The sequence below is a fragment of the Bombina bombina genome, chromosome 3 (genome assembly GCF_027579735.1).
Source record: "Bombina bombina isolate aBomBom1 chromosome 3, aBomBom1.pri, whole genome shotgun sequence".
In the NCBI taxonomy this organism is placed as follows: domain Eukaryota; kingdom Metazoa; phylum Chordata; class Amphibia; order Anura; family Bombinatoridae; genus Bombina; species Bombina bombina.
This window is the reverse complement of record NC_069501.1, coordinates 227209327-227233614: the sequence shown is the minus strand read 5'-3', so window position 1 is coordinate 227233614 and position 24288 is coordinate 227209327. Positions and strand designations below refer to the sequence as shown.

Genomic DNA, 24288 nt, shown 5'->3' with positions numbered 1-24288 from the left:
ATATGTTTAATATTTTTTATAAAGGACTTAGAAGAGATTAGATAGCAATTTATCTATCATATATATCTTTGCAGATGCTACTGAATTGTGTAGGGTAATTTGGCCTGAGTAGCATATGACTGCACTACAAGTGGAATTTAAAAAACTGAAAAACAGATTAGTAAATCGCAAATGTTTAAAGGACCAGTAAATACAATAGATTTGCATAATCAACAAATGCACAAGAAAAAGACAATGCAATAACACTTAGGGGCCAATTTATTAATGTCTGTCTGACATTAACTAGAAAGGTTAAAATCATGGTCCATATAAATAATTGGCTGAGACACTGCAATTTATCAATGTCTGTCCGACATGATACGCTGTAGCGTATCATGTCCGACTGACATCGCAGAATGCCGACAGCATACACTGTTGGCATTTAACATTGCACAAGCAGTTCACCAGAACTGCTTGTGCAATGCCGCCCCCTGCAGATTCGCGGCCAATCGGGGTGTCAATCAGACCGCAGTCTCAGAGGCAGCGAACCAGTTATGGAGCAGCGTTCTTAAGACCGCTGCTTCATAACTGCTGTTTCCGGCGAGCCTGAAGGCTCGCATGAAAACAGGGCATCAAGCTCCATTCGAAGCTTGATAATTCGGCCCCTTAGTCTGAACCTCAACTGAGTAGCAGATTTTATTCTGACAAATTTTAGTTATGTCTATTTCCACTCTCCCTGTATCATGTGACAGCCATCAGCCAATCACAAATGCATATACGTATATTTTGTGAATCCTTGCACATGCTCAGTAGGAGCTGGTGACTCAAAAAGTGTAAATATAAAAAGACTGTGCATATTTTGTTAATGGAAGTAAATTCAAAAGTTGTTTAAAATTGCATGAAAGTTTAAATTTGGCTTGAGTGTCCCTTTAAATGAGACAGAGGATTTAAATAACAAACTAAAAAGTAGTGCTCAATTCCGGCCATCAGCTTCCAAGGCAAATAAATATAAATATGAAAAGGAGCATGGATGGAAGGAAAGAAGACAACTCTGCTCCTATATAAATCACTGGGAAGACCTCACCTTCAACATAGAGTAGAATTTTAGGGACCAGTTAGTTCTACAGAACTAGAAAGGTTAAAAATCATGGTCCATATAAAGAATTAGCTGAGGCACTGTTTGTTCAATGAAAATCTTTTGTGACAAGAGGTCATAGGTTATAGGCCTGAGGAAACATTTCGTCTCCAGCAACAATTTTTTTTTCCCACTGAAAGAGCAATTCAACTGTGGAACTCAGCTTGAGGAGGAGATAGCTTAAAGGAGCATTTTACATAGACCATTGTTCCCAATGATCCATTGTATCTCTTTGAGTGTAATATATTTTTACAAATAGCTCATTTACATTTAATTTTTATTTGTTGAAACCATAATTTAAACTGATCAATTTAGCACTGCAATAGTATTATAGAAATGCTATGTAACAAGAAGCGGCATAAAAAATCAACCTCAAAGTGGGCCTGTCTTAAATGGAAAGGCAATTTTTTGTTATCTCCTCTATTGTACTAGGTTATTAATAATTACAGTATTATTATTTGTTTCCACAGCAATAGTATACATTGGAAAAATATGTATAAATCCTACTTACGGACACACTTGGGGGCACGGTCACTCCATTTGGGGACACCAGCCTGGCGGCTGTAGCAAGTGATGGTATTGCTTCCTGTGAGGACATATCCCTTGTCACAAACGTAACGCACTGTGCTGCCTACAGGGAACTTGGAATTAGTGAGAATTCTGCGGCTGTGGGTCACATCACCAGGATCTGTGCAGGAGGTCACTGGAAGAAGAAAGACATTATGTAGGTAAACAGATGCTTATAAATGACACATTAAACACTGTCAATCATTTTGTATGGTCCCCATTCCAGAATTTCTGCATGAAAACATTGTATAGAACCTTAAGTAATTTTTACTTAGTTTTCTAAGTCATTCTATTCCATGTGATTAGCTGATGCATCAATTTGAAACCCCTGAATTATGTGCATAATATTTCCAGGTCATCAGCATTTTTAGCTTATAATTAAAGGGACAGTAAAGTCAAAATTATACTTTCATGATTCATATAGAGCATGCAATTTTAAGAGCTCAGGAGTGTGCACGTGTCTTTAGTACTCTATAGTGGCAGTGTTCTGCAACGTTGTGTAACAAAGTTACAAATAATGTTGCAAAACACTGTTGCCATAGAGCCTAGTTTCTCAATCTGTGGTACGTGTACCCCTGGGGGTACTTGGGGCATTTGCAAGGGGTACTCCAGGGATTGGATGTCATTATTTTCCCCCCAATGTAGCAATTGTAAACATGACATATCAAAGAACAATGTGTTTCTCAATTCTACCCTTGGGCACTCGTAACAGGGCAGAGTATATTTCCCTGCCTAGGTTGGACCACAACTCAATTACTGATTCTAATTGCTAAAACCATAGATTCTGGCATATGAGGGCTGGTGTGGAGCTTCACTGACATAAGCAGAGAAAGTGTAATACTGTGACCAAGTGTCACAGAGGCAAGTGGCAGATAAATGCAATTGTGCAATGATAAGTGTGGGTGGCAAATGGCACTTGCTTGTCCCGAATGTGAGAGCCTTGTCTGCCCACTGGTTAATGAATAGCAGCCAAGGAGTGAAAAGGAGAGTGATACAGGGAGAGGCAGGGGTAGTGAGAAGAAGAGTGAAAAAGAGAGAGACAGTGGGAGTGAGGCAGTGAGAGCAGAAAACACAAGATAAGGAAAGAGAGGAATTATACAGATTAGAGCAGAGCTTTCCAAACTTGTTATGTTGGCGACACACTTTTTAGACCTACATTATTTCGCGACACAGTAATTCAGTTGTACTAGCAAACAGGAGGTTAAACTAACTTGTTTTAAGAGATACGGACACATACATAAATTATATAATAACAAAATGTATTTACAAGTAACAGTATGTATGGGCAAGAATTTAAAAAAAGTTTAATAGCACCAATAGCTACTTACTATTTTAATGGGATGTATGAGGTTGATGGGATGAACACAGTTTCTGAATATTTGGTGGAATATTAGCTAAAGACACTCATTGATCATTTCATCATTAAGCATTTTTAACCTTCCACTTCCTATCCATATATCAAGAGCAGGAGCAGCAATGCACTACTGGGAGCTAGTTGCCAAAAAAACCTCACTGACTTCAGCTCAGCGTTTAAGCTGCCGCCCTCAGAGCTCTGTGAGTTCGACTGACTACTGCCCGTGCTGAAAACACACTGCTGCCCCACTCACTGACTACACATGCAGTCACGAGCCAATTAAATAGACTACACATGCAGTCAGTGAGTGGGATAGCAGTGTGTTTGCAGCACGGGCAGTAGTCAATCGGACTCACCAAGCTCTGAGGGTGGCAGCTTAAACGCTGAGCTGAAGTCAGTGAGTCCGATTGACTACTGCCTGTGCTGCAAACACACTGCTGTCCCACTCACTGACTACACATGCAGTCAGGAGCCAATTAAGGAGACTACACGTGCAGTCAGGAGCCAATGTGCCGCCAATGGGAATAGTTTCAGTTCCCACTGAGCTGCACCAATAGGTTAAGATGATCTGTATCCCCCTAGGTATCAATCACATGTCAACCATGTGATATGCATAGCAGGAAGGCGGAAAGTCAGAAACCAAAAAAAAAAAATTTTTTTTAAATTTGTGCTGAAGCTGGGACACACCTACACACTACTGCCGACACACTAGTGTGTCCCGACACACAGTTTGGAAAGCACTGGATTAGAGCATAAGAAGAGAAAGGAGTGTTAGTGTAAGAAATGGGAGTTTGCAAGATAAAAGAGACAGAAGTGAGGACTAAGGAGCAGTGATAATGAGCAAAAAAAGGAGGCAGAAAAAAAAAGGAAAAATAAGACACTTGCATTCGTCAGTTCGGTCATTCACCAGCATACTGACTAAACAAATGAACCAGGGACTTACATGGCCGAGTTATGAAATTTTAAATATTTATTAGTTGCATTTGTTTAGTTTTCTATAGTCACTTTCAACGAAAATATATAATAACCATAATTTCTCAGTGGCTCTGTCGAAGGGACTCTGGGCACGTGTTTGTCCTCCTCCTTGGAGGTGTTTTTCTGGGGTTTGTGTACCAGAGGCCTACCTAGTTCAGAAACTGTGTTGCCTGCTGTTGCTGCCTCACCTGCTCTGTGGTGGTCATCATCAGTTAAATCCACAAATCACAGGGAACTGTATCCAAGGGACGCTAGGCATGTGCTTTTCCTCCTACTTGGAGGTGTATTTTTGGTATTTGTGTACCAGAGGCCTATGTAGTTCAGTAACTTTGCTGGCTGCTGCTGCCACCTCTCCTGCACCTGCCCTTTGTCCTCTGTTGTGATCATCAATGTATCAATATGTATGGAACCAAAAAAGATAGTGCTTGGTTCCAGGGGGGAAGTTTAATATATGTTACACTGTAGTTCAGCAGGAAATAATGTCTGTGTAGCTGCCTTACTCATCAACTAACTAACTGTAACAAGAGCTGAAGTTTATGCATTCTGTTATAAGATGTTCTTTAAATAAATTTGTTAAAACTGCAACTGGAGTCTGAGAGCCTCTCTTATAAACAGCAGCTTTATACATGGTGGCAGCGGATGTTATTTGAGAAATACACCAAGAGAGGATATGGAAGGTTTAAAACCACCAGGTCTGCTGGATTTTCAGGCAAGGAATCTGTCTCAGGCATGGAAGAGATGGAAAGAAGACATTCTTTTATACACAGACCTAATCATGGCTGACAAACCAGAGGAGATGAAGGTAAAGTTGTTTCTGTACTTAATTGGAGAAAAAGGCAGAGAGGTAAAAGACACCCTTCTCCCAGAAGCAGCAGCTCCCACACTAGCTCTGCTAATTAAAGCATTTGATGATTATTGTGAGCCAAAGCAAAATGAGACTGTGGAAAGATATACTTTTTTTTCAAGATGTCAGAGGGAAGATGAAGGAATAGATGCTTATGTCACAGATCTGCGTACACTGGCAGCCACTTGCAACTTTGGTAATATAAAAGAGACTCATTAATCAGGGACAGGATTGTATGTGGCACAAGAGACTCTAAACTTAGGGAATGCCTACTGAGAGAAGTGGATTTAACACTGGAAAATGTATTCAAATAGGTAGAGCTGCTGAGCTGTCTAAAGAGAAGGCGAAGATCATTGAGAGTTCCAGCACCAGTGCAGTGTCAGTCCATAGGATGGACACAAGTTACACCCTCAGGAAGGGTCATAACAGAATGACAATGACTCCAGACAAGACAATACAGTGTATCTATTGTGGAAAGCGTCACGAGAAACTGAAAGAAAAATGCCCAGCATTTGGAAAGCAATGTAAAGGGTGTGGTAAAGCAAATCATTTTATTAGCCAGTGCCGTGCCAATACACAACAAAGAAAGCTAACAGTACAAGCTGTCTATAGAGAGACTGAAGACTTAGAGGAATATGAAGACATTCTGGGTCTGACCTTGGAACCAGCTTTTCAGATTTGTACATTTAAGAAAACAGTAAGCAGATTTCCATCAGCTTTGTTTGCTACTATGCTAATTGACCAACAAGCTGTTAGATTCCAAATGGATTGTGGAGCAGACTGTAATGTCATACCAGCAAGGTTGGTGAATAGACAAATCTAAAATTTTACATTGTGATAAAATGCTAAGGATATATAATAAGAGCACACTGAAACCAATAGGGATATGTAAGCTCAAAATAAGAAACCCATGCAACCAAAAGTTATATCAGGCTGAGTTTGTTGTAATTGACACAGAGGTGTGTAATCCTATACTAGGAAGTAGAGCTATGCAAGCTATGGATCTGATCTCAGTGCAACACCAAAATATCCTAAACGTTGAACAAGACGGCAACCACCCAGATGCCACTGTGTGGGGCTGGTCAGCCATCAATAAAGAGTATGCAGATATTTTTCAAAGTGTAGGCTGTCTAGAAGGAAAACTAAAATTGGAAGTGGATGCTTTTGTACAGCCTGTTAGACTTCCAAAAAGAAAGGTTCCTGTGTCATTACTCAAACCCCTTAGAGAGGAGCTTACCAGTTTAGAAAAACAGGGCATTATAATTCCTGTAGAGAGAAGTACAGACTGGATTAGTAGTATGGTGGTAGTGAAAAAACCATCAGGGAAGTTAAGAATTTGCATTGACCCTAAGCCTCTGAATAGGGCTTTGAAAAGGAGCCACTATCCTTTGCCAACAATTGATGATATACTCCCTGACCTAGCAAAAGCAAGGATTTTTTCAGTATGCAATGCCAACAGTGGATTTTGGCATATTGAATTAGAGGAAGAATCCAGCTATTTGACCACTTTCTCTACTCCTTTTGGCCAATACCGCTGGGTTTGAATGCCTATGGGTATTAGCCCAGCCCCAGAAGTGTTCCAGCGAAAACTAAATCATGCACCAGGTATCAGGATCATTGCAGATGATATTCTGATTGTAGGAGAAGGCGATACCGATGTGGAAGCTATTCAAGACCATGATCAAAAGTTGAAGAAATTACTAAATTGTTGTAGAGAAAGACACATCAAATTAAATCCAGAAAAATTTCAGCTAAGGAAAACAGAAGTGCCATATATTGGTCACTTATTATCAGCCCAGGGACTTCAAGCAGATCCAAATAAAGTAAAAGCCATCACTGAAATGCCCAGACCCTCAGATGTTAAAGGAGTACAAAGATTTTTGGGGATGGTGAACTATCTTTCTAGGTTTTGTGAAAACCTCTCAGATGCAGGTGAACCACTGCGACAACTAACCCAGAATGGTAAAGTGTGGGAATGGACCGAGGTGCAGGAAGAGGCATTTCAGCAGATCAAATAAAAAATCAGCAGTGCACCAGTGCTTAAATATTATAACCCAGACGAACCTTTAGAACTTCAATGTGATGCATCAGAGAAAGGTCTGGGAGCAGCACTAATGCAAGGTAAACAACCAATCGCTTTTTCAAGCAGAGCAATGACGGCGACAGAGCAAGGTTATGCACAAATAGAGGACTATTAGCAGTCCTATTTGGAATGGAAAAATTTCACCCTTACTTAAAGCACCAAGACGTCTTCAGCGTATGATGTTACGGCTTCAGATGTATGATGCATGTATCAGATACTGCCCGGGGAAGTCTCTGGCGGTGGCAGACACATTAAGTAGGGCTTATTTAGAAGAAGGTTCCATGGAGGGTTCTGTGGAGCACCAGATTGAAACTATAAACATGCTCCAATATCTACCCATCTCAAACAGGAGACTTGTTGCTATACAACAGAGCACAGAAAAAGACAAGACTTTAAAAGCAGTAAAGCGAATTGTGATGAGTGGCTGGCCTTATGCTAAGGAACAGGTACCCCTAGAGGCTTCACCATTCTACCACATACGTGATGAATTGAGTGTACAGGATGGTGTTCTATTCAAAGGTGAGCAAGTAGTTATTCCATCTGATCTCCGAACAGATATTATGTCTCGAATACATTCTTCACATTTTGGTGTGGAAGGATGTCTACGCAGAGCCAGGGAGAGTATTTACTGGCCAGGAATGAATGCACAGCTAAAAGAATATATCGACCAATGTGACATATGCCGTTCATTTGATACTAAACAACAGAAAGAAACATTCGTTCCTTATGAGATCCCAATGAGACTGTGGGAAAAGCTTGGCATTGATTTGTTCACATTCCAAGAAAAGGAGTATTTAATAACAGTGGACTATGACTCTAAATTCTGGGAGAAATACCATCTTCAGGATACAAGATCTACTACAGTAATAAGAAAATTAAAGGCCCATTTTGCCAGATATAGAATTCCAGACACGGTATGTTCTGATAATGGACCACAGTTTATTTCAATGGAGTTTAAAGACTTCAGTATGGGTTGGTACTTTGACCACATTACCTCGTCACCAGGATACCCTCAAAGCAATGGAAAAGTAGAGTTGGAAGTAGACAGCCAAAAGACTACTGCAAAAAGCTGTGACTTCTCAAAATGATCCTTATCTAGCATTTTTGGATCATCGCAACACACCAACACAAGGCATGGAGTGCAGTCCTGCTCAAAGACTGATGGGTCGAAGGACCAAATCGTTACTTCCAATGAGAGGGAGTCTGTTAATACAGGATCAGGTGATGAATGACAGGCACCAAATCCTGTGCAGGAAGCAGCGATCATTGCAAGCTGCTCAATATAACAAGGGAGCCAAAGACCTGCAGCCTCTAAATGTTGGTGAACAGGTGTGGGTACAACCGCAAACAAACCAAGGAAAAGAGTGGCAGAAGGCTTGCCTAAGAGCTCCTGTAGGAATTAGGTCATATGAAGTGGTGACAGAGTCAGGACAGGTCCTGAGGAGAAATAGAAGGCATCTGAGAGGCACTGGACGCTACAGGCCTCCAGCAAGGACCCAAACTAGCACCCAAGAGGAATCTCACATTGAGAATACAAACCAGCCATTAATGACAATTAACTCTGAAGAAGGACAAGAAGAAACAAACAGTGAAATATCAGACACGGAAAGACAACAGAGTCCTGTCAGAACAACCACAGGGATCCAGAAACACCCAGACTAGAAGTGGGAGATGTATCCAAAAACCAGAATATCTAAATGACTATGTGCACTTTCATTAGCACAATGAAAGACTGCATCTCAGGATCCATATTCCTACAATAATTAAAAGAGATAGCTTTTGCCATTTCCCCAAAAAGGGAAAAGATGTATCAATATGTATGGAACCAAAAAAGATAGTGTTTGGTTCCAGGGGGGAAGTTTAATATATGTTACACTGCAGTTCAGCAGGAAATAGTTAGTTGATGAGTAAGGCAGCTACACAGACATTAACTGTAACTGAAGTTTATGCATTCTGTTATAAGATGTTCTTTTAATAAATTTGTTAAAACTGCAACTGGAGTCTGAGAGCCTCTCTTATAAACAGCAGCTTTATACAATCAATGCCAAATCTTTAGGGAACTGCTGGACGCTGTGTCTAAGGGACTCTATGCACATCTTTGGTGTATTTTTGAGGTTTATGTGCTATGATTATCAAAAGCCTTGCTCAGTAGCTCTGCTGCCTATAGTTCACTACTCAGCCCCTGGGTCCCCACCTAGATAGACAGTATCAGCGTTACAGAAACAGCAAAATATCTCAATCAAATACATCCTGCAAAAAACAATGCCAACGTCATCACTGCATCATCAATCAGGAAAAGTAGATTGTGTCTCAGCATTGTAATGGGAAATAAATAACTGTAGTAAAACAGGTTACTTTTTTAATATTATATTCATTATAAGTCAGGAAAAAAACAATCTTATCTTATCTTTATGTTTGCGGATATAGCTCAACACAGTAAAGTTTCCTAATACAAGTGTATTACAAAAATACCTCAATTCAAATTTAAAATGCACTCATGTTAACGATCACAAACTATTTGCACAATGAATGAGTTTGAAATTCCTATAAAGCACCTCTTACTCTTGTGGTGCCAAATGGGTGCACTCTATTTCTCCCAGGACATTGGTCATTCCTTCTCGTGTATAAAAGGCCCTCTTCCCACTACATTATGGGCCCTCTTCCCACTACATTATGGGCCCTCTTCACATTACATTACGGGCCCTTTTCAAACTACATTATGAGCCTAATGATAAAAAACTTGCTGGCATTGAAATAAATTATGCTAAATCTTTGATTCCCCCCCCCCCCAAACATTACATTGTAATGTAGGAGTCTCTTCTTCACACAAAGAAACCTGCACTGTGAGAAAAACAACTCTCAAGGAAAAATTTGCCTTTCTACAATTGTTTGGGACCTTGCAGTACTGAAGAGACTTCTTAGATAATCTTGTCAGAGCTTTAGATAATCAGGTCATATGAAAGAAAGGAAAATGCCTCTGACAGTGTGTCCACAAAGAAACCAGGCGGACAGACATCGCCGGAAATCAACCCGATTGACACCCCCCTGCTGGCGGCCAATTGGCCGAGAGTCAGCAGGGGGCGGCGTTGCACCAGCAGCTCTTGTGAGCTGCTGGTGCAATGCTGAATATGGAGAGCGTATTGCTCGCCGTATTCAGCGAGGCTTGGTGGACCTGATCCGCAGTGTCGGATCAGGTCCGCCAGACCTTGATAAATAGAGGCCTATGTGTCATCCTTGAGCAGCTCATACAGAGTAAGGAAACTTGGAGGAATCAATTAATCATTTCCCACTATTTCCACTTACCTCAGTGCTGAAACAAAATATTATGAGGAAACATTTGAATTGCTCTTTTTCTTTTTTGACACCATAATAGGTCACGTGATGCACCCTGCTTATTTATCCTCTCCCTGGACCAGCCCCAGATACAGGCTGTGCACCTCTTTCCCGCTCACATGCTGTTCTCCTCTCAATCTCTACAACAGCACAAAATGGTCAATCCTAGCTGGATCCATTTTGGAACCTACAAAGCTGTCCATGTATTTTTAGACTATTAAATATGAAAATTGCTGATAAATATAAAATTAACCCATTTGAAAGATTTTCATATATTTGTAAAGTTCATCTTTAATTGCTCTTAGTTAGTTACGGCTAGATTTAGAGTTTGGCGTTAGCTGCTTTTGGCCGGCTGCTGGTATTTAGAGTCAGGCAGGAAAGGGTCTAACGCTCACTTCCCTACCGCAATTCCAAGCTACCGCAGATCCCATTACGCCAATTGCGTATCCTATCTTTTCAATGGGCTCTGCCTAACGCTGGTATTTGGAGTCTTGGGAGAAGTGATCGGTAGAGCCTCTACCGACAAGACTCCTAACGCCAAAAAAAGTCAGTAGTTAAGAGCTTTATGGGCTAACGCCGGAATATAAAGCTCTTAACTACTGTGCTCTAAAGTACACTAACAGCCATAAACTACCTATGTACCCCTAAACCGAGGCCCCCCACATCGCCGCCACTCTAATACATTTTTTTAACCCCTAATCTGCCGACCGGACATCGCCGCCACCTACGTTATACTTATGAACCCCTAATCTGCTGCCCCTAACATCGCCGACCCCTATATTATATTTATTAACCCCTAATCTGCCCCCCCCCAACGTCGCCGCTACCTAACTACACTTATTAACCCATAATCTGCCGACCGGACCTCGCCGCCACTATAATAAATGTATTAACCCCTAAACCGCCGCACTCCCACCTCGCAAACACTATAATAAATTGTATTAACCCCTAATCTGCCCTCCCTAACATCGCCGCCACCTACCTACAATTATTAACCCCTAATCTCCCGCCCGTACCGTCGCCGCTACTATAATAAAGTTATTAACCCCTAAACATAACTCTAACCCTAGCACCCCCCTAACATAAATATAATTTATATTAAACGAAATAATATTCCTAAAATTAACTAAATTATTCCTATTTAAAACTAAATACTTACCTATCAAATAAACCCTAATATAGCTACAATATAATTAATAATTACATTGTAGCTATTTTAGGATTTATATTTATTTTACAGGCAACTTTGTATTTATTTTAACTAGGTACAAAAGCTATTAAATAGTTAATAACTATTTAATAGCTACCTAGTTAAAATAAATACAAAATTATATGTAAAATAAATCCTAACCTAAGTTACAATTAAACCTAACACTACACTATCATTAAATTAATTAAATAAATTACCTACAATTAAATACAATTAAATAAACTATTCTATAATACAAAAAAAACAAAACTCTAAATTACAAAAAATAAAAAAATATTACAAGAATTTTAAACTAATTACACCTAATCTAAGCCCATTAATAAAATAAAAACCCCCAAAATAATAAAAGTCCCTACCCTATTCTAAAATACAAAGTAATCAGCTTTTTGCGGGGCATGCCCCAAAGTAATCAGCTCTTTTGCCTGTAAAAAAAATACAACCCCCCCCAACATTAAAACCCACCACCCACATACCCCTACTCTAACCCACCCAAACCCCCTTAAATAAACCTAACACTACCCCCCTGAAGATCTCCCTACCTTGAGTCATCTTCACCCAGCCGGGCCGAAGTCTTCATCCGATGGGGCAGAAGAGGACATCCAGACCGGCAGAAGTCTTCATCCTATCCAGGCAGAAGAGGACATCCGGACCAGCAGACATCTTCATCCAAGCGGCATCTTCTATCTCCATCCATTCGGAGCGGAGCGGAGCCATCTTCTTCCCAGCCGACGCGGATCCATCCTCTTTAACCGACGCCTACTCACCGAATGAAGGTTCCTTTAAATGACGTCATCCAAGATGGCGTCCCTCGAATTCCGATTGGCTGATCCAATCAGCCAATCAGATTGAGCTTGCATTCTATTGGCTCTTCTGATCAGCCAATAGAATGCGAGCTCAATCTGATTGGCTGATTGGATCAGCCAATCGGATTGAACTTGAATCTGATTGGCTGATTGAATCAGCCAATCGGATTTTTCCTACCTTAATTCCGATGGGCTGATAGAATCCTATCAGCCAATTGGAATTCGAGGGACGCTATCTTGGATGATGTCATTTAAAGGAACCTTCATTCGTCCAGTAGGCATCGGTTGAAGAGGATGGATCCGCGTCGGCTGGGAAGGAGATGGCTCCGCTCTGGATGGATGAAGATAGAAGATGCCGCTTGGATGAAGATGTCTGCCGGTCCGGATGTCCGCTTCTGCCTAGATAGGATGAAGACTTCTGCCGGTCTGGATGTCCTCTTCTGCCCCATCGGATGAAGACTTCGGCCCGACTGGGTGAAGACGACTCAAGGTAGGGAGATCTTCAGGGGGGTAGCGTTAGGTTTATTTAAGGGGGGTTTGGGTGGGTTAGAGTAGGGGTATGTGGGTGGTTTTAATGTTGGGGGGTTGTATTTTTTTTTACAGGCAAAAGAGCTGATTACTTTGGGGCATGCCCTGCAAAAAGCCCTTTTAAGGGCTGGTAAAAGAGCTGATTACTTTGTAATGTAGAATAGGGTAGGGACTTTTATTATTTATTTTTTTATTTATTTCATTAGGGTGCTTAGATTAGGTGTAATTAGTTTAAAATTCTTGTAATATTTTTTTATTTTCTGTAATTTAGTTTAGGTTATTTAATTGTATTTAATTGTAGGTATTGGTAGCTAATTTATTTAATTAATTTAATGATAGTGTAGTGTTAGGTTTAATTGTAACTTAGGTTAGGATTTATTTTTCAGGTAATTTTGTAATTATTTTAACTAGGTAGCTATTAAATAGTTAATAACTATTTAATAGCTATTGTACCTAGTTAAAATAAATACAAAGTTGCCTGTAAAATAAATATAAATCCTAAAATAGCTACAATATAATTATTTGTTATCTTGTAGCTATATTAGGGTTTATTTTACAGGTAAGTATTTAGTTTTAAATAGGAATACTTTAGTTAATAAGAGTTAATTTATTTTGTTAGATTAAAATTATGTTTAACTTAGGGGGGTGTTAGGGTTAGACTTAGCTTTAGGGGTTAATACATTTATTATAGTAGCGGCGAGGTCCGGTCGGCAGATTAGGGGTTAATACTTGAAGTTAGGTGGTGGCGGCGACGTTGGGGGGGGGCAGATTAGGGGTTAATAAATATTATGTAGGTGTCGGCGATGTTGGGGGCAGCAGATTAGGGGTTCATAGGGATAATGTAGGTTGCGGCGGTGTACGGAGCAGCAGATTAGGGGTTAATAGTATAATGCAGGTGTCAGCGATAGCGGGGGGGGGGCAGATTAGGGATTAATAAGTGTAAGGTTAGGGGTGTTTAGACTCGGGGTTCATGTTAGGGTGTTAGGTGCAGACTTAGAAAGTGTTTCCCCATAGGAAACAATGGGGCTGCGTTGGGAGCTTAACGCTGCTTTTTTGCAGGTGTTAGGTTTTTTTTCAGCCCAAACTGCCCCATTGTTTCCTATGGGGGAATCGTGCACGAGCACGTTTTGCCAGCTTACCGCTACCGTAAGCAACGCTGGTATTGAGGGTTGAAGTGGCAGAAAATTTGGCTCAACTCTCCCTTTTTGGAGCCTAACGCAGCCCCTCAGACAACTCTAAATACCAGCGTTGTTTGGAAGCAGTGGTAGGAAAAAAAGCTGCGTTAGCTACGCGGGTCTTTACCGTCAAAACTCTAAATCTAGCCGTTAGTGTTTTATCTTTTAAATGTTTGTGCTTGTTTAAAGGTTTACTGAGCATGCTTTTTGTAACGCTATTTTTTCTCAGAAGAACAGGGTCCGCCGCTTGTATGCTGCAAAGGCGTGCGTACAAGTTCTCAAGTTGAAAACCTTGTCTGCGTGCCTTTTAGTACATGGAGGCCTTAGCCTTTACGCGAGGTCTACAGTCACACTCACCCGACAAGCACAAATTTTGTTTGCACTCAAGTGAATGTTTTTTTACTTTCAACTTGTAATATTCATGCACGTTGTAATCTAGCCCACAAATTGCAATGTGTAAAAAAGTATAAATTGCTATTGTATTTAAAAAAAGAGAATACATTAAGACACTGCAAGCAAAGTAACCAGCTAAATTATACATAACATACATAACATTATTTATACTATAAAAATACATTATGTTGTTGATCTCTCACAAGACATGGTTTTATAGTAAGATAACATACGTTATATAGTAAGATAGTTTTATAGTAAGATAACATACACCTTATATAGTAAGATGGTTTTATAGTAAGATAACATACGTTATATAGTAAGATGGTTTTATAGTAAGATAACATACATGTTATATAGTAAGATGGTTTTATAGTAAGATAACATACACGTTATATAGTAAGATGGTTTTATAGTAAGATAACATATGTTATATAGTAAGATTGTTTTATAGTAAGATAACATACATGTTATATAGTTAGATGGTTTTATAGTAAGATAACATACACGTTATATAGTAAGATGGTTTTATAGTAAGATAACATATGTTATATAGTAAGATTGTTTTATAGTAAGATAACATACATGTTATATAGTAAGATGGTTTTATAGTAAGATAACATACACCTTATATAGTAAGATGGTTTTATAGTAAGATAACATACACCTTATATAGTAAGATGGTTTTATAGTAAGATAACATACGTTATATAGTAAGATGGTTTTATAGTAAGATAACATACATGTTATATAGTAAGATGGTTTTATAGTAAGATAACATACACGTTATATAGTAAGATGGTTTTATAGTAAGATAACATATGTTATATAGTAAGATTGTTTTATAGTAAGATAACATACATATTATATAGTAAGATGGTTTTATAGTAAGATAACATACACCTTATATAGTAAGATGGTTTTATAGTAAGATAACATACACGTTATATAGTAAGATGGTTTTATAGTAAGATAACATATGTTATATAGTAAGATTGTTTTATAGTAAGATAACATACATGTTATATAGTAAGATGGTTTTATAGTAAGATAACATACACCTTATATAGTAAGATGGTTTTATAGTAAGATAACATACAAGTTATATAGTAAGATGGTTTTATAGTAAGATAACATACGTTATATAGTAAGATGGTTTTATAGTAAGATAACATACATGTTATATAGTAAGATGGTTTTATAGTAAGATAACATACACCTTATATAGTAAGATGGTTTTATAGTAAGATAACATACACGTTATATAGTAAGAGGGTTTTATAGTAAGATAACATGCGTTATATAGTAAGATGGTTTTATAGTAAGATAACATACATGTTATATAGTAAGATGGTTTTATAGTAAGATAACATACGTTATATAGTAAGATGGTTTTATAGTGAGATAACATACACCTTATATAGTAAGTTGGTTTTATAGTAAGATAACATACACATTATATAGTAAGATGGTTTTATAGTAAGATAACATACGTTATATAGTAAGATGGTTTTATAGTAAGATAACATACATGTTATATAGTAAGATGGTTTTATAGTAAGATAACATACGTTGTGTGTGTGTGTGTTCTGTATAGTATGTGTGTGTGCTGTATAGTGAGTGTGTGTATGTGCTGTATAGTGAGTGTGTGTGTGCTGTATAGTGTGTATGTGTGTGTGCTGTATAGTGTGTATGTGTGTGTGCGTGCGTTCTGTATAGTGTGTGTGCTGTATAGTGTGTATGTGTGCTGTAGAGTTTGTGTGTGCTGTATAGTGTGTGTGTGCATGCTGTATAGTGTGTATGTGTGCTGTAGAGTGTTTGTGTGCTGTATAGTGTGTGTGTGTGCATGCTGTGTAGTGTGTGCATGCTGTATAGTGCGTGTGCTGTATAGTGTGTGTGCTGTATAGTGTGTGTGTGTGTGCGCTGTATAGTGTGTGTGTGTGTGTGTGCTATATAGTGTGTGCGTGCTGTATAGTGTGTGTGTGTGCTATATAGTGTGTGCGTGTGCTGTATAGTCTGTGTGTATGATTGTCCAGCTTATTGTGTCAATGGAAGCTGAGTCTGATATGTGTAGTGTGTGTTTGCTACATATTCTTCCTTACTCAGCCATATAATGTATAGTATTCAGCTGTGTTGAGTTTTTTTTAAGATGCTTCAGATGAACAAAGGCCTACTTAGGAGAATTTGCAGCTCTGAAAAATGCAGCAGCTCTGCTTCTTCATAATTGTAAAGTAAGGATAACAACAATTTTATCTTAGGAAAAGTTTTTACTATTGATTTTTATTGTAGGTAAATTATTTTACATTCAAAATTGTCTTTCTTTTTTTTAAACCACCTCCTCAGCTTTTTTAAAGGAGTACTGAATTTAGGTCTGAAGCATCTTGAATTTGAGTCAGGGAAATCTGGTCACATTATTGATAGGTCAACTGATTTATATGACAGCCCTTCTCACTCATGGATCAGAGAGGCATAAAAAATGAGCACAAATTAAACTGGGTTTTATTTGAAATTTTTTCATAGCAACTCTTATGGGTTGCAATAGGGTGCCAACAGTCTTACAATTAATATTTGTTTGTACCAGAAAGAAAATTGCTTTTGTATAAAGTATCAGTCTTTTTTTTTGTAGGTTTAGAAAGATCACAGAATAAAGTGATCCATATTTCAACGATTATTAGTTTGGCAACAGTAGAGACAAACAGTGCTGTGATCTATCAGGAAATAAAGTAATTGTGTATCCAGAGGAAAAGTCAGACAAAATTCTTATTCTTACTGGTTTAATCAGAGATAGTGAGGAGTCTATGTCAATGACGGCAAACCTTGGCACTCCAGATGTTTCAGAACTACATTTCCCATGATGCTAAGGGCCTAAGCATCATGGGAAATATAGTTCTGAAACATCTGGGGTGCCAAGGTTCTATATGCTAAGCTACTCTGAACTGATACATTATCACTGGGGTGCCCAGGCTTTTTTAATTGTGGTGCAATTTGTTAACATTTATATGTGTAGTTAACGTTTATATGTGTAGTTAACATTTATGTGTGAATAGATCAAGATGTTACAATAGACTTATACTAAACACCAGTTTTCTTGTGGAGTATTTAATTATGGAACAAAGATACATTTCAAATCTCTATTACACATTTGTATTTTAACTAGAAATTCGGATGATGCTGGTATTTTATATGTAAATAATTATAATATCTTTTTATATTTATCTACTTTTAAGTATGGAAGGGATGAGGAAATCAATAAGGAACAAAGACAGCAAAAACCTGCAAAAACTTTATGAGTATGACAGACATCACCAATTCCCAGTGCTGATTACTCTTTTAATCCAAAAATGATTTTTGTCATTAGGTTTTCAATCATCATCACAGCTTTTTTTTTTAAACAGGATGTTATCTCTTAAACCTATATCTACATCAGAAATAAAATACAATTATGAATGTTGATTATTATTAATATACTTTATTTATAGTGAGCCAGGATGAAGTTAAATTACAATAACTGCAGCAAATAAAAGCAGTTTTTTTAAGTAAACTTATGTGTGTGCTTCTTTCTTGTAAACGCTCCATATGTGCGCTACATTAGAGGGCATTCTAGTGAAAAAAGGACATGCTCTAATTAATTAGAGCATGTAATTTTAGCACTAGGGATGCTGCACGTCTATGTGTTTAACCTTCTTTAAGGGATAAAACACAAAGTTAATTTACCGCTTGGGAGCCTCAGAGAACTGCGTATCCCAAACAGAAATGCCAGGTGACCCAATAAGCAGCTGATGACCCAGCTGTCCGATTGCTGCTACTGATTGGCTTTGCTTCCATGTCCTCTTGAGGCCACTTTAACTATGGGGTAGATTCTAAAAATGTTTAACCTTAATATAATCTGCTTTTCAGTTTGGAGTGATCACAATGCAAATGATAATAACATTTACATAGTGGGAAAAGTTTGCATTGGATCTGAGCAGATAGCCAAAAAGTCCTCCATATGATGCGTAGTTACTATTGATTTTGGTGATCACATTCCTCCAGACTGGGGGCCTTTCCACCATGTTTGCTTTATCCCAAGCAGATTTCGAAGACTTCTCACGTGCTGCTCCTGTCCTCTGGAGCTTTCTATCCTGCTCAGTCAGACTGTCTCTGACCTTGTATCGGTTAATACGCTCTTTGAAAACAAACCTATTAAGAGAGGCTTTGTTTTTCATCCTAACCAAAATAAATCTTGAACTGCATTGATTCACTACTGTAATTACAATCCACGTGACAAGCTACCCTAAACCTTATGTCTCTGCACCCTTAACCTGTAGATTGTAAGCTCTCCGGAGCAGGACCCTCTTCCTCCTGTACTAGATTTGGTTAGTCTGTTATGTTCTTGTATCTTATAACAAATCCATGTCCCCAGCGCTATGGAATTTTGCAGCGCATTACAAATAAATAATAATAATAATATTAATTTGGAATAATTCTATTGCCTTGCACATTTGCAATACAAGTTGAAATAGTCAGACAACTGTGTCTCTCTGTGGTGGGCGGGACCTTCACATATGTTTGTAACAGACATATACATACCTTGTACAGCAAAGTCTGCGAAAATCCCAACCAGGATAACTAGAAATGGTGTCTATTAATTGTGCACTTCATTCATTTTTATCTTATACTTATAATTAGAAGTTACAATAATTTCTTTGTTTGCTTATTTGTGATCAGGATTTAGCAGTTTGCTGTTCTGCCTCGTTTATTTGAGACCAAGTTCTTTTGCACAGGTTTTTACAGAAAACATAAGTCATAAAAATTGTATTTTAAAATAATCATGATTTACAGTATCTAGAAAATTTAAAAAACTCATTTTAAAATTAGTATGTTGCTTATAAAAGGTCTTTTTCTTTTTCTCTTTGTTTCTTCTCTACTCTTTTATGTTTGGAGAATGTTTTCAGAAAATGTGATTGTAAACAATTTGAGCAAAATGTATTTACTGTCTAAGTGTACCATCCCAAAGAATCATATAGCTGTACTCCACTTCTGAGCCAATTAACCCCCCCCCCAACCTAGAGACATTTGGGTCTCTTCCCATTGGTTAACTCACCCTATTTAGGCTCACCTGTGGTATCAGATTATCTATCTCTGAGGAAGCGCATGTACGCATGCGCAAAACATGTCAGATAGAAAGAGCTGCACCTCTTGTCTATCACTCGTATGAATAAACACTGTTGGCACTGGCTACCTGGTTCCGGATCTGTTGTTTTTTCTTTAAGTCTACAGTATCTAGAACCCTGTGTCGCCAACTTTTAACACTAATAGCTTTAGCAAAGACAAAACATCATCACTTAGGCCCTGATTTATCCGCTGCCAAAATTCAGCATTGCACAAGAGAGCTATTTTGTGCTCTTGTGTAACACCACCCCCTGCCTGCGCACTGCCAATCATACGCGGGCAAGAGCTGTAGATTTCCCCCGTCAGACGAGACCCGAGAGATTGAAATTCTCCACTTAAGAGGTGGAGAAGAGGGTAGGGAAGCAGCGGTTTGATGACTTTTAAAATAGTTTTAAAAATATCATTGAGCAAACATGCCATGAATACTCATGATGCATACATACTAATGGGATTCAGATTTCTGTGATCGGAACCCATTATTTGTAGTTCAAGGTGTAGTTGTGGGAAAATGGAGAATAAAATTTAATGGCAGTTATCAATCTCAGTTATGTTTTGACTTGGAAAGATTGTGATCACATTAAAGGAAGAAAAAAAAAAGCCTTTTCCCATTTTTCTGATATTCAACAAAAAAAATGGAAAAAATAGGAATAAACCCCTTATACGTTTAACTTCTTTACAGGGGTTAAAGACATAGATTTGCAGATTCACTAGTGCTAAAATTACATTTGATAATGAATTACCATTTTTTCTACTAGAATAAGCCTTTAAGGAGTTATTATTTTGCAAGGGCGTGTTAGTTTAATGACTTCCATCAGGTGGATGCAATGACCACCTGTAAGGTCCATTTGACAGCATCCAAGAAATATAGGACTCTTTGCATGTAATAATCAGAGGTATCTATGTTACATAGCTACTATCCCTAAAGTGAGGAGACTTTCTTAGGCCCCAACCTGGCACAGTAAATGTAGCCATGACCTCTATACTGTGTTAACCCCTACCACATGGCATTCCCTGGGCATCATAATTAACCCCCTATGTCTGTATCACAAGTTAAATGTAGTTGCAAATTATCCCTTAGGCCCCCAGAAACTCTCACTGTAATTAAAATTCAGTAATAAATTATAAACTTAACCACAAACTGATAATATCCCTCAACACAAAAAAACCTGATTTACACCACATTAACCTCTGCTACACTGGCCCTCCTAACTGCTATCATCTCTGATCCTCCTAACTATTTCTTTCAGTAAATCTTTACTGGTTCAGTAATCAATAACCATTAAGGATTAAGGTGTGAGGGATTAATTTTAGAAGGTAGACACCACAGGAACCAGAATTGATGTAGGCCAAAAACCTTTAGCGGACACAATATTTTATATTTATTTATTTTTACTTTGCATATGCATTTTTAAGGGGAGAACTTGTGGTTGGAGAGTGGTCCATTTGGTCTTATAGTTAAAGAAGAGTTGTGTAGGAGATCCCTTCAGTGCTTGGAGGTAATTGCATTGAGAAAGCATAGAACTTCACTTGGGAGCGAGGGAGCTGGTAATAATGGGACAGAAAAGTAAAAATTTTACTTTCATGATTTAGATAGCGCATGCAATTTAAAAAAAACTTTCCAATTTACTCCTGTTATCAAATTTGTTTGTTCTCTTGTTATTTTTTAGTGAAGAGTAAAAATATGTAGACTTATAAGGGTAATGTAGAGAGCAGTCCCAACCCCTCTCTACATAGTCCGCAAAGTGCAATCTTTAAAATTTATAGTAATGTAAGAGGTGTGCAAGGAGATACGCATCTATGGACCATCTGGACTGGAGCAGAACAATTTTAGGTGATCAGAGCACATGTGAAGCTTTGCAATGTCAGGGTTTGCATCTATTTATGCCAGCCGTGTGCCTAGTAAGGATTAGGTGAAAATGTCACATCAAGAAAAAAAGAGAAGATTGAGGTGACGTGTGTGTGAGGGGGTGGTTACAAAGAATTATACATCAGAAAGAATAAAAGGTTTTTGTGCGTATACTATATGAAGTTCTCTTGACATAAAAATCTTAAATGTCTCAGATTTAGAATACAGTATAATTTGCTGCTACCTTACATTTATCATCACTTTAAGGTGGACCCCACATGTGAAAATAAAAACCAGTTACCAACTGATAGTATTTGTTGGGCATATGCATGAAAACAAATATGTGCAGTGTATAAAGTATTTCACCATTTCTTAGTTTTATACTGTAATACCTTTACTTGTTATGATGCACAGCAAATCAGTCACCAGTAGGGGGAACTCTCTGTACACAATAGAAATAGCCTGAATGGTGCCACTAAATTTCGGAAACAAAACAAGAGATGCAGGTTTGCACAAGCTGCAGGCTAGATCTCATAGATCTTTTGTTCAGATGTGTAGAACAAAGAAAAACCTATGAGTTTTTGAAACCTTTTGTATATCCTTGAGAAACTCTTATGTTGGCCTTTTTCAAAGCAGTCACAACTTGTTCTGCGCTGGCGTACCTACACTAATACATTTGTCATTAAAAACAAAGAGGACTAACAATGGACAACAAAACAAAAGTGTCACAGAATGATGCCACTACTGTATTTGTAGAATACATCTAAAATAGGAGTATGTGCAGACATTATGGTCCATTCTTCTATACATATTATAGCAGATTTACATTGCAGAATATATATTTAAATATCTTTAAAAAGTATACATTTTAATTGTGTATTGCATTGTAAAACTATTGAAGCAGCTTTAATTTTTGGTCATATAATTGATGTTGTATAACTGTTAAAATAATCTGGATATAACAGAACAGTATCATCCCTAAAGCTCCCCACAAAGATTCTGAAAAAGGCAAATTTTAAAAATGTGCAGAAAAATAAATTATGCTGCAAAATTTGAAGGACACAGTTAAAATGTATTTTATGTACACAGTAAAAACAAACAAACAAGCAATGTACAGTGTCATTTAAAAATCCAAAGTTAAATTGTACTAAAAAAAGTACTAGATTGAAAGTGTATTTTATTTTTCTATATAAAATAAGTCTCTCATCCTTGGTGTGTGGGCTTAACAGGGTTGATCCTATGGTGTATCTAAAATTCTCTCACAAGTCTCATCATATTTTCTAAGCAAGTCTCAATGTTTTATCGCACCACATATGTGCTGACATGTTTCTCCCAAGATACTCAATGCCCTTATTATTACACTGATAGAAAAAATACATATGAGAAACTAGAAGTGAATGCTAAAGAAAACTGAAAACACCACAATCTAAATTTTATTTCTTTAAAAAAAAAAAAAAAAAAATTGTTATCCACACCAGTTACCAAATGTGTGCGTCCATAACAGATTCTCCATTACAGACTCACAGGACTTTCCATGCTTAGTGCCTTTATTTATTAGCGTTCAGCAAGGTTTGTACAATGCAGGGTTTAACAAGTTTTAGAGAATCTGGCCCGTAGTGACTGTATCTAGAACAGATTTCTCACCTTTTGCCTTGGGAAGGTTTGCATTTCCCCTTGAGAGTGCCACACAGAATATTGGCTGAGGTTAAAAGAATTCCAAATTGTTAATGGTATTTGTTTCAGCATAATATGTTTTAATCTTTTTTACTTCAATATATTTTTTTTAAGTTTTTTTAACAGACAATTTTCAAGAAAAAAGAAAAACTAACATGTCATATCATACGGAAAATAGATCCTAAATAATACACAAAAAAAGAAGAAACAATAACAGTAGAAAATAGCAAGCCATATAATTGATTTATTAATTGAGGACAGGAGAGAGAAAAACACACCAATACATCTCTATTCTAGTGGCAACAACAGGCAAAGGAGAAGAGTGGAGTCATTCTGGGAATTATATGCAAATTTTGCTACAGGTAAAACATGATACTATTCATCCTGCAAATAAGTATAGTAGCAACGTAGATATTGGTACAAAGTTTGATTGGTTCCTTCCACCTAACCATTACCATGAGGATGGTATGCAATAGTGAGAGAAGTTTGAATATGCAACAGACGACAAAATGAATTCCAAAATCGTGAGTTAAATTGTACCCCTCTGCTAGATAAGGGGGCATATTTATCAAGCTTTGTATGGAGCTTGAAGCCCCGTGTTTCTGGCAAGCCTTCAGGCTCACCAGAAACACCAGTTATGAAGCAGCAGACTATAGACCGCTGCTCCATAACCTGTCCGCCTGCTCTGAGGAGGTGGACAGACGTCACCGCAATTCAACCCAATCGAATATGATCGTGTTGATTCACCCCACCCTGCTAGGGGCTGATTGGCCGTGAATCTGCAGGGGGCAGCGTTGCACCAGCAGTTCACAAGAGCTGCTGGTGCAATGCTGAATTCGGAGAGCGTATTGCTCTCCACATTCAGCGAGGTCTATCGGACATGATCCGCAATGTTGGGTCATGTCCGACAGGCCTTTCATAAATAGGCCCCATGATCTCTTGTGGTACTCCATGAATTCAGACTACCTTCTTGATGAAAGCTGAGGCTGTTTCTGCTGCTGAAGGTTGATAATTTAATGGAATAATATGTGTCATTTTCGTTAGATGTTCAGCAACTCTGAGTATAGTATTATAATCAGAGGAAGGAGGCAATTCCACAATGAAATCTATGGCTTCTGAAGCCCAAGGTTTAGACAGTTCAGGCAAAGGTACAAGAAAAACATAGAACTACAGATTTCTTGGACCTGACACAAATGTCACAGGAAGAAACATATTTACTTGATAACTTGATTCTTATA

General features: G+C 38.0%; 1 protein-coding gene across 1 annotated transcript in view; it reads right to left on the bottom strand.

Moving 5' to 3' along the window:
- Nucleotides 1-24288, bottom strand: part of SEZ6 (seizure related 6 homolog) — a 639531-nt gene that overhangs the window by 32680 nt on the left and 582563 nt on the right. The window contains exon 12 of the mRNA XM_053705225.1: nt 1626-1817. Coding sequence (XP_053561200.1) covers nt 1626-1817 — 192 coding nt within the window. The remainder of the gene's footprint in view (nt 1-1625; nt 1818-24288) is intronic.